This window comes from Diabrotica virgifera, chromosome 7 (genome assembly GCF_917563875.1).
Source record: "Diabrotica virgifera virgifera chromosome 7, PGI_DIABVI_V3a".
Lineage (NCBI taxonomy): Eukaryota > Metazoa > Arthropoda > Insecta > Coleoptera > Chrysomelidae > Diabrotica > Diabrotica virgifera.
Window position 1 is genome coordinate 251,948,814 of NC_065449.1, and position 12,386 is coordinate 251,961,199.

The window sequence follows — 12,386 nt, forward strand, 5'->3', positions numbered from 1 at the left end:
TAAAAATTTGCATTGTAAATTGAACCTGCGTCTATCAGGTCCATACTACTCAAAATAACTGTCGTTTGACTGGCCGGGTCAGTGTCACGAGAAAAATCTTATTTCTCTAGTCTATTAGGAAAACAACCATATATGTTTTCACCCTTATAAACACAATATTAATATTGGGTTGTATGTTTTAGGTTTCTTACGAAGAATTCAAGCTCCAGTTTGCTCAAATGTACGAACGCTACGAGATGCACCGAGCAGACAACATAACAGATCCGCTAGTAAGACAGCAGCATCCGATTAGCACCATCTCCGGCTGGCACGAGTCGAACCAAAACGTGCCCAACGGATGCCACTCTGACAACGAGCGGTGGCAAAACTCCAGAGCGTCTCTCCAAGAAATCGAACTCAACGAGAACGATAAGTCAGAACAAGTTTGCAGCTGCGATTACAACTCCACGTTATCCGACGGCAGTCCTGTCTCTTATATCGTCAAACACGAGGACAGTGAAGTGGTGTCTTTAGACTCGAGGACTAGTGATTTGTTTAGTGAGGGCAAAATCAGCAAGGAATCACCATACTCCCAAGACTCTCCTGTGAAACTAGGTGAAGTTGGTGGTGGGGATTCCCCTATTTGTAATGGTTTGCATACGGAGAGCAGTCCGAGTTTCGGAAGCCCCGTGAAGATCTCCAATGAAAAAACCGAAGTCATCGAGGAGATTCTCCAAGAGATCCTCTCTAAGTCTGAAAAACTCTTGGAGGAGCACACTGAGGTTTACTCAGACAACGCCGATATCCGAGCCGACTCTCCTGTCGTCCAAGATCAAGAGATAGTTCAGGCTGTTAACGAGGTTGTGAATATCGTACCAGAAATCATCAGAGACCATACAGTAGATCAAACCAGAGCAGCTGATGAAACCACAACGACAGAAGAACCAACAGTGGAGGGTAACACCGAATCTGAAAAGGTTGATGAGGAGGTGGTAGCAGAAGCTAACCAAGAAGAGGAGTCCTCTGTTCCTAGCCCTACGGACGAGATCGTGGAAGAAATTTCGAGTCCCAAGGAGGAGATTTCAAGTCCTAAGAAGGAAATTGCTAGTCCAGATAAGGAAATTCCAGATAGTGATTTATCTGAAAGGTATAATTTTATGTATTATATAAGTGTACCTACTTAAAAAAAATTTTAGTTAATTCCTGAAGTGAGGACTATTTTTCAGGAGCTTCAGTTGCTTTTTCTTGTTTTTCTAGACTCAGAAATTTATATTTGAGACAAATATATTTAAATGATTTTCTAGCATGAGCTGTTTCTCTTCTTCTTAAACTAGGTGAGTCTCGTTAGTTTCTGGCAGGTGATCATCGTAAGGTCTTTGTACCATCATCATAATCACATGGCGGGTCTAGAACTGTTCTAGAATTAACTTCCATTCCTTCCTATCCTTCGCCTTGGTTTTCCAATTTCGGTCTTTGTACCATACCTTGTTTTTTTAGACTCCTGTGGCCTCCTTAACGTCCTGTGGCCTCAACGAAGGCCAACAGTTTTCTTATTGCTAGTTTTAAGACCTTTTCTTGTTCAATCCTCAGTTGACCAATGAATTCGTGCGTCACATCACTTAGCACATTAAAATGACGTAAAATGTGTATGGCAGTATCTTCTTACATTTCGCAATTTCTGCACCATGGTTCATTCACCCAACCTACTTTGTATAGGTGGTTTCTTTTAATCGGCATTGTCCAGTCACCATTTCAGTGACCCTTTTGATCTCTTGTTTATTGAGTGAGTTTTTATCAATATTCTTGATTATTTTTTTAGTCTGGATTTGCACTTGAGTGGCTCCTCCATTTATTTAGATGATTACTTATCTGTCACTGCTGAACCTCGTGTTTCGTAGCTTCCTTAGAGGGGCTACATAAAGTTTCTGGGTTTACAAAGGTTGCTCTCGGGCGTTGTTTTGCTAAGAGATCTGCTCCTTCATTCCCATGCACTTCTTCATGACCCTGCACTCATATTAAAGACACTTTATTGTCTTTTGTTAGGTTGTTGATGAGATCTTTGCAGTTTCTCACCAGTTTTGATTTGTTGAATGGATTCTTTACTGCCACAATAGCTGCTTGGCTATCTGTGTATATGTTGATTCTCTTGGCTTTAGAATTGCATGTGTGCCCAAAGACTCCTGATCCAGTATCATGGGCAGTTTTAGATCCAGTAGGAACCATATTAAGTCCCTATTAACTTACTGTCTCACTGTTTCTGTATATCTTCTTCTCTTGTCATAAAATATTCTATTTGGGAGCGATTTGGTTCAGCTTTAGTTGAATCTCTCTCTTTTGAAAGAATGTGTTAAGAATCGCCATATCTAATGCTGTTGCTAATTCAAGCATATAATATCATCTCTAGCTTCATTTCTTGTCTCCGTTCCTTCCCAATTTCATTACCTTCCAACCTTGAATGCGAATGCTTTATTATGAGAGACTGAACACTGCCTGACATCACGGTTCTATATTTACTACAGTTGCCTACTCCGACTGTGGTGGGCAGACTTGACTAACGTCACAAGAGAACACAAGCCTATTTTTAAAGTTAAAAAACGTTAAAACATTAAAATCTCAGTATATATTAACGTAATAATAATGTTGATGAAATTTTAGAATGCCAGGTACAGGCTGTAGTGTGGCCAAATTTATTACCTATTATTTAAATTCTTACAATAAATTATAAAAGTAATTCTAATTCACAGAATCCTAGCTAACCTCTAAGGACGGTATGTATTCAATACTTAATGCAGTATTGATGAAAATTCAGTATATAAGCGACATATTTTCAGTGTAGAATGGAGATTGAAGTCCTAGATTTCCGTAAATTTTGCATTAACCTTTGGATAAACATGAACAACCGGTCCTGATTAATTTTAAATACCAAACCCCCCAAATATCAACAGTTTTCCAAAATTAGGTATGAATCTACCAAACATCTTTATTTTATAACTATCTTTACTATTTTCCATACATCAAAGACATAAAAATACCGATAAATCATATTACGATTTAAATTACTGTACTCTCGTGACGTAATCGCGGTCTTAATGTTCATCGGTTAGTCGAAATAGGCAACCGTAGTAAATGTATAAGAACCGTGGCCTGACATACTCTGAAATTACATTAAAGAAGTGACGTGGCTTCCATGAATGCATGTGGAGGTCATCCATCCACAGCTACTGAGTATTTAACTGTTTTATATTTCAGATATCTCACTCCTACCGAAGAAATTTCTGAAAAGAAAGAAGAAGAAACGGAGACTACAGACAAGACTGACAAGTGTGATGATGACTCAGAAGAATTTAGAACAGTTCCGAGTGATATAAAAGAAAGTGAAGAAGACGATAAAACGAACAGTAATAGTGACGTTGTTGTTAATGATGTTGAAAAAACTAGTGATAATGAACCTTTAAAAAATAATTCTGAAGCTGTGCCAATTGTTGAAAATAGTGCTGTGTCCGTAGATTTAGAGCCGTCCAAAAAAGAATCTAGTCTAGGAGAAGCAACTGTTGATTCTAAATTAGTAGATGGCGCTGCAACTGAAGTGCCTCAGGTTGAAAATATACCAACGATTTCACAATTCTGTGATCCTAGTCATTATGAAACTGCTTCTAATGCTGCAATTACTACAGATAGTGTTGTTAATAGTACTGTGGAGGCACCATCCGCCCCTAATCAAGCGGAGAGCCCCCAAAAGGTTGTTGAAGGTATGAAGAGGAGAGTGAGTCTGCCTTCGTGTCACACGGAAAAACCGATTGGAGATATCAACAGGAACTCTAGCAGTCATTCTGTATCGCCGCAGAAACGACCGAGGAGTGCCTCTACGTCCACACAAGTTGATCCTAACCTATTTGGTAAGTACCATTAATTTTATTATTAGAATGCAGCTAATAACGGCCAATGTACTTTGTCATTATACAGCGTGGGCCAAAGAAAACAGTCCACCTAGATATTTGGCAGTTTATTAGATTTTAAAGGAATGACCAAACAGATTTTTGTTCTAAGAGGGACACATTTTTACGATACATCTTCTTTTTCTTCTGGTTCCTATCCGTTTCGGATATTGGAAAGCATATTGGCAATCATAACCTTGCTCGCTACGGCTCGAAATAGTTCCGAAATACGATACATACATCTGTCATTTGTCAACCCCCTCCCTTCCACTTCCCCAACCCCTTATTTTTAAATATCCCTCCATCTATTTCTCCATTACTCTGTAATACCGATCATAGGTACTTAAAACTATTGCTTCACCATCCAAAGATACCATTTTATTTGTACAGTATTTCTCATGATCATCTTTCAGTGCGTCACAGTTTTTCGATTTCTTTCTAACGCATTAAATTGTATGTGACAGAAAAAAAGGCACGTCGGTGATTACATTTCGTCGGTGACATTTTTATAACATTTATTCTAGTTATTCTAGTTGTCGATAGATGGCGCCATAATAAAAAAATATTTTTTTTTAATTAGATAATAATATTACAAATATAATCTGTATAATTTATAAGACTATACAAATCAAAGAAAATAACATTTTATAAATGCAAGAAACACATTTGATTTGTTTTTATTCCAAATTGAAAATAAAATCTGACAATTGTCAGATTTAACTAAAATGTCATGTTACAGTAAATGTCATAAATGTGTATTATCACGGACTTACCCTTTTTCCTATCATTTGTTACGCACTGAAAAATGATCATGAAAAGGACAATAGTAGTTTCATCTTTAAATGAACATTCCAAATACTCTGTTTTGTCCTACTAAGTTTTAAACCTTTTTCCTCCAGAGCTTGTCTCCACTGTTCCAGTTTTTGTTCTAAGTCTCTTTCACTATTTCCTACTATCACTACATCATCAGCATACATTAGGCACCATGGAATGCTACCGTGTAGTTTCGCTGTTATCTCATTAGTTTTGGACCAGATAACAGCGAAACTACAGGGTAGCATTCCATGGTGCCTAATGTATGCTGATGATGTAGTGTTAGTAGGCAATAGTGAAAGAGACTTAGAACAAAAACTGGAACAGTGGAGAGAAGCTCTGGAGGAAAAAGGTTTAAAACTTGGTAGTACAAAAACATTATTTGGAATGTTCATTTAAAGATGGAGTTACTACAAATAAAATGGTATCTTTGGATGGTGAAATGCTTGTGAAAAGCAATAGTTTTGAGTACCTAGGGTCGGTATTACAGAGTAATGGAGAAATAGATGGATAGGCATGCAGTAGAATTAAGGCTGGATGGATGAAGTGGAAAGAAGCGAGTGGTGTGTTGTGTGACAGAAAAATTCCAATGAAGCTGAAGGGAAAATTCTATAAAACAGCCATAAGACCGGCTATGATGTACGGAACTGAATGTTGGGCAGTGAAAAAGAAAGGGGAACAACGAATGCATGTGGCGGAAATGAGAATGCTTAGATGGATGAGTGGAGTGACAAAGAAGGATAAAATTAGAAATGAGTACATTAAGGGAAGTCTAGGTGTGGCACCAATTGATGCCAAAATGAGAGAGCATAAGTTAAGATGGTTTGGTCATGTTCAACGTCGAGACGTTAATCACCCAATACGAAGAATAGCTGAAGTGCAGATTCCTGGAAGGGGTAGGAGAGGAAGACCAAAGAACACCTGGGGGGAGACGATAAGGCAGGACATGTTGGTAAAGGGGATTAACATTGATATGACCCAAAGTAGAATTGTGTGGAGAAATGCAATTAGGGAAGCCGACCCCGCATAGGGATAAGGCAAAGACAATGATGATGCGGCACGTCATTAGAAAGGCATTGATGTGGAGTATTCAGACATAATGATCACTCCCCATTTTTTTCTGTATTTGCACCCTCTTTGCAAAAAAACAGTCAGTATATGTGAAGTGCGTCTATGATTTTCTAACATGTAATTTTTTCTGTCAGGTCACATTCTAGATTCCTCTTCTACAGTTTCTTTCTCTCTGGTTTCGTTAAGTTTTAGTTGGAGAGGATTTTAGTATTCTTGTTTCTTTTTTGGGGTTTTTGAATCCTTCAACAATACATTTTTTAATATGACTATTTGACCCTTTAGCCACTGTTGCGATTTTCTGTCGCAATTTTGGCCCCACAAGATAGTGATTTTGACTGGTCCCCTAAGTCCATTTTGACTGTTCATCATTCAATCGTTCAACCTCTTCTTCATCATATTGGATGATACTACCGATTTTCTCAACATATTTATCCTTTCTGGATGTGTAAAAGCCAACTTCAGTCTTCAATATCTTAGTTATCGTTTTACCGTAGATTTGAGCGTACAGAAACAGATAAAAGTCACGTGGTGTTAGGTCTATCGAAAAATAAGGACAGTCTTAACATATTTTTCCAAATAAATTTGTTTAACAGGTTCATTTTATTCTATCTGTATTTAGTTTGTTGATTTGTCAATTTTAGCAGTTCTCTGGAGGTTTTATTATAATCGTTTTAATATATTTTATTATAATTATAATCGATATCGAAGGTCAACTAATACGATGGACAGAATATATAAAGGAATTATTCGATGATGAAAGAAGCGAACTAGAAACGCTAAATGACATAAGCGGTCCTCCAATATCTAAGGAAGAAGTGCAATACGCTATAAAGAACGCAAAAAACGGGAAGGCGATCGGACCAGATGGGATTTACGTAGAAACACTAAAGCTTTTAGGTGTCGAGGGCATTAAGATACTTACGAAATTGTTCAACTTAATCTATGAAAGCGGAAAAATTCCTAAAGATTGGCTTAAATCCTCATTTGTTGTACTACCAAAAAAACACAGAGCCACAAAATGCAGCGACTATCGCACCATCAGCCTAATGAGTCATGTATTGAAAACGTTTCTTAGAATCATTCATCAAAGAACATATAGAAAAATTGAGGAAAGAATCTCAAGTACTCAATTCGGTTTTCGCTGTGGCCTTGGAACGCGTGATGCACTATTCGCAACCCAAGTTTTAATTCAGAGATGCAGAGATGTAAATCATGACGTTTTCATGTGCGCGATTGATTTTGAAAAGGCCTTTGATAAAGTTCGCCATGAAAAAATGCTACATATTCTCAAAACTACCGGTCTGGACGGTAGGGACATTAGAATAATCGCAAATTTGTATTGGGGCCAGGCTGCATGTATTAGGGTTGCGAATCAGTGCTCTGAAGAAGTAAAAATCAAGCGCGGAGTTCGACAAGGCTGTATATTGTCACCAATGTTGTTTAATCTTTACGCTGAAACAATCTTAAATGAAGTCTTGGAAAACGCAAAAGAGGGAATACTCATTAATGGTATGCTTATGAACAATATCAGATACGCAGATGACACCTTGTTGCTGACTGGATCAATTGAACATCTTCAAGCGTTATTGAATCGAATGGTGGCATTCTGCGCGATATATGGACTCAAACTCAACGCAAGAAAAACAAAGTTTATGGTTATTAGTAAACAGGCAGCCGTAAATAATAATAACTATAACGTAACAATCGGTAATGACTCAATTGAACGAGTAAGTAATCTTGTATATCTGGGTACTCATATTAATGAAAGCTGGAACCCTAGTACAGAAATAAAAAGTAGAATTGCCAAAGCAAGAACAAGTTTTATGAAATTTAAGAAAATCCTGTGCAGTCATGATCTAAATTTGGAACTTCGCATAAGAATGGTCCGATGTTATATATTCCCAGTACTACTTTACGGGGTTGAAGCATGGACACTGACAGAATCGCTTTTAAAAAACCTAGAAGCATTTGAAATGTGGGTCTACCGCCGTATTCTGAAGATCAGTTGGGTAGAAAGAGTCACAAACGAAAGGGTTTTGCAACGTTTGAATAAAAGTTGCGAAGTAGTGAACACGGTTAAAAGGCGCAAATTGGAATACTTTGGTCATATAATGCGTCACCCAGAAAAATATGACATACTTCACCTTGTCATGCAAGGTAAAATAATGGGAAAAAGAAGTATGGGCCGCCGTACAACTTCTTGGCTTAAAAACCTACGCCAATGGTTTGGGAAAACTAGCACTGAACTATTTCGTGCGGCTGTAAATAAGACAATGATTGTTAATATGCTGCACAACATGAGAGCCAACGATCGACAAGCGGTCTCGGCACCTTAAGAAGAAGGAGGTTTAAGTAGTAAAAGGATGATCAGATTTCATCGTATCAGTGGCTTTCTTATTATATTGATCCATTCTGGGTGTAAATTCACCTTGAGTCTGCAAGCTCTTCAATACCTTCTTAATCATAGTTTTATTATAGATTTGAATTTACCAAAACAGATAAAAGTCACATAGTGCTGGATCTGGCGAATACTGTGGATATCTCTGCAAATAAAATATGTTAATGAAGTTCATTTTATTCGATATGCGTTTAGTTTATTGTTTTGTAAATTTCAATAGTTCCCTACAGGTTTCAATAGTAAAAAAATGATCAGATTTTGATCATATTACCTGTTTTTGCAATGTACTTATTTGTTTTGATGTAAAAATCACCTTCGGTCTGCAATATCTTCAAGACCTTTCTAGTTACCATTTTACTCTATATTTGAGCAAAGGAAAAGTCACATAGTGCTAAATCAGGCGACTTATAGGGATGGTTTAATTTCTTTCGGTTGGTGCAAACACTTGCACAGATGTTTTGTACTGAAAGTTTAGTTAACCTATTTTTTTGTTATTTAAAGCAGAACCAAAAAACAACAAATCCGGAATCCAAAGGCCGATGTTCAGTCCAGGACCTACAAGACCACCATTCAGGATACCGGAATTCAAATGGTCTTATATCCACCAACGATTACTGTCAGACGTTTTGTTCTCTTTAGAAACAGACATACAAGTGTGGAGAAGCCACTCGACGAAATCCGTCTTAGATTTTGTTAACAGCAGTGACAACGCCATCTTCGTCGTGAACACCGTGCATTTGATCTCACAGTTGGCCGACAATCTTATCATTGCCTGTGGGGGATTGTTGCCTTTGTTAGCCTCGGCGACTTCACCAAACGTAAGTAAAATCATTGTAATACACAGATAGAAGGGATATAAAGAATTTTGATATATTTCAGTAACTTTTTCATATAATAACATAAACAAAAATAGAAAAGTAAAAGTATTTATTAAAAAATATTTTACTAAACACTGGCAAATCCTCTATACATACAATGCATCATCATCATCACATAGCGGTACAACCCTACACACTACACACCTACAACCCTAGTTACGCTACACGTTTCGCATCCATATGTTAGTACAGGTCTGACGATGGATTTATAGATTTTGATATTGGAACTTCTTGTAAGATTTTTTGATTTTATAAGCTTATTTATCTAGTGCGAATAGACAGCGATTTGCCGATTGGATTCTGTCTTTTATTTCTTCAGTGACATCGTTGTCAGCTGTGATTACGGCCCCCAGATACTTAAAACGTTGTACTCTTTCGAAATTGAAGATGTTGACCGTCACATTTTGTCTTATCCTGTCCCTTCGTGCTCTTCTAGTTATACACATAATTTCGTCATCTGTTCATTAATCTTCAGCCCTACTTCACTTGTTGCTCCTTCCATCTTGTTGAAAATGTCTGTTATGGATAGGATGGAGTCTCCAACGAGATCAATGTCATCTGCATATGCTAGTAATAACATGGGACCTTAAACCGATAGCAATTCTGTTTTTATTTCGGCCGACTTCATGGCTTTCTCTAATACAAGGTTAAAAAGTAGTGGAGATAACGCATACCCCTGTTTGAGTCCACTGTTGATTTCAAAGCTACCAGACAGTTTATTATTTACATGTACTTTAGATATTCCACCCTCTATACAGACTTTGGTCTTTGGACTATACACTGCATGTAATGGAACATTGTCTGTTAAGATATTTCTTTATACGGTCCTTTGTTTAGCTCCTAAAAAAAGAGGATATTTATGGTATACAGCCAGCTACAGGAATTTTATTTTCCTTGTGAATTTTTACTAACGATAATTTTTCCAATTCACCAGAATTGGAAAATAAAGTAAGCTTACTGGGATTTGTATCGAACACTCATAGAAGCACAAAAACTTTAATTTAAACAATAGCCCAAATCAATATCTTGAATTATTTAATAATATATTTTTTACTGCAGCAACAGTAGCACCGAAAAACACAAAAACGAGTAAAAGGCAGCCAGTCTCTGATGTCATAACAAAATTATTGCACAAGCTCTCACTTTGTCTAAACATACTGTTAACCTTTTCAACGAACAATAACCCAACAATAACTTTTTACTGTTTAAAAATCTCAGAGTTGAAAGCAGACAATCAAAAACGGAAAACGAGGAAAGTTGAAAAAAGTATGCATCTTTAATAAACCCTTCCACTCTCTTGGGCAACATATGGAACACGTCCGCAGAATAAATGGAACAAAATAGTTCCGCGGTAGATAGGTCATAGACATATAATACCTAGACCACTGACTGCAATCTAAAACTGTTCGACCAGTGCGACACAGAAAAATGACTATTAGGTATGGCATCTGGCATCTTTCTAATCGGCGGGGTTGATTAAATCGGCAACATGCGAAAGTCATGTAGTCGATAAACTCAACGTCATTGAATAAACCTCGCCGATTAGATAGAGATGCCAGATACCTATACCTAATACAGTCCTTTTTTACTGTCCAACTGGTCGCACAGTTTTAGATTGAAACGTGCAGTCTATGGTACTTATAGATATTCTATCATATTATAATAACCAAATGCATTCAAATAAGGAAGATATTCTGGAAAAACTAGAAGATATATAGACTCAATTCTAGTGAGTATCCTACTATAGCATATCTTTCTAGAACAAATAATGGAGTCTTCAAATATACTAATCACTGAGAGCGATAATGCAATAAACAAACCTGTAAGTCTTTAGAAATTAGAATTTTTTGCTTAAGTGTAAAAAATTCTATGCCAGGACCTGAACATATCCACCCTCTTTTCTTGCGAAATTTTCATCTAAACTTTTTTTATATAAAATTCACTCCGTGCCTTACTAAATATAATTTTTATAACAATTTTTAGAGTGAATTAGACGTTATTGAACCAACTCAAGGAATGCCCATCGAAGTTGCCGTTAGTTTTCTTCAGAGACTTGTCAACATGGCAGATGTTCTAATATTCGCTAGTTCCTTAAATTTCAGCGAATTAGAAGCCGAGAAAAATATGTCCAGCGGTGGAATTTTGAGACAATGTCTTAGATTGGTAAGTACTTGTTATAAAATAAATAATGTAGAAATGATGTGTAGAAAAGTGTATGATTTATTTTTTATTTTGCTCTATTTGATATTATAGCCTGAGTCATTATGTTCAGACTTGCCTAGATATAGTTTCCTTCCCTAGAGATATCTGTTTTCCCTTCCCACTTTTTTGCTACTAACATTTTGTCTTTCTTTTCGATACTCTAATCATAGAGTTGGTGTCAGTAACTTGTTTTTCTAACAAGTTTCCTCTTTTAGATGTCAATAACAGTCATACTAAGGTTTTGTCGTGTTATTGACACGACTTTCTTTGACACGTTTTCCTTTTACCATCTCTGTAGGCATCAAAATCATTTTTACCACACTTTTTCTAGCGAATCATTCTCTTTATTTCTGCCCCAGTCTTTTCGATACTCCGAAACTTTCTTTTTATAATAGAAGTCATTAACTTTTCACATTTTGGCATCAACACAAATCTTATAACGTTTTGTCGTGATTAGGGGTTAACATCTTAGATTGACATTGACAATTCTGTTTAAATTTTGTTCTATAATATAAAATCTTTATCAGTCTCCGTACTCTTATCCGGTTGGCTTGTTTTTGGACCTCCACCAAGAGATTTCTGTTATTACTTCGCTAATTATCTTCAAAATAATGTTTTTTTTTTCATAGACATAATAAGAATAGACTAGGCATGGTAGGCAAAATAGTGTAACGTGGATAAGTGGGTAAGTGGTCTATCTGTCTCTCTTTATGGCGCGATTGCGTGCATTTGACAGACAAAGATAGCTATTTAGACCACTAGTGAATATTGACCAATGGCGTCTTTGATATTGGCGTTATTAGATGTACAGAGCGGCCCGTACCTTACCTTGTCTATTCTTATTATATCTATGGTTTTTCCTTTTTCCCATAACATTTGACATTGACAATTCTTTTTATAGTTTGTTTTATACTATGTGTAGAATAGAAGATATATCAGTCTCCTTGCTTTTATCCTTCTGACTTATTTTTGAGTTCGCTAAGTTTGCCAAACCTGAGTCTTGCCAATTGGATTGAAATTTAAATTATACTGTACCTAGTATCAATATTTTAGATATTTTAAGTTGCTTATATAGAAAAGGTAATCCAAAAAATGTCCTCTCCAAATAAC

The 12,386-nt window shown here is 36.6% G+C and overlaps 1 protein-coding gene across 2 annotated transcripts in view; it reads left to right on the forward strand.

Annotated features, from left to right (window-relative positions):
- Positions 1-12,386, forward strand: part of LOC126888405 (neurobeachin) — a 2,163,879-nt gene that overhangs the window by 1,643,361 nt on the left and 508,132 nt on the right. For both annotated transcript variants that reach the window (XM_050656648.1, XM_050656649.1), the window contains 4 exons: positions 183-1,126; positions 3,229-3,875; positions 8,698-9,014; positions 11,058-11,237. In XM_050656648.1, coding sequence (XP_050512605.1) covers positions 183-1,126; positions 3,229-3,875; positions 8,698-9,014; positions 11,058-11,237 — 2,088 coding nt within the window. The remainder of the gene's footprint in view (positions 1-182; positions 1,127-3,228; positions 3,876-8,697; positions 9,015-11,057; positions 11,238-12,386) is intronic.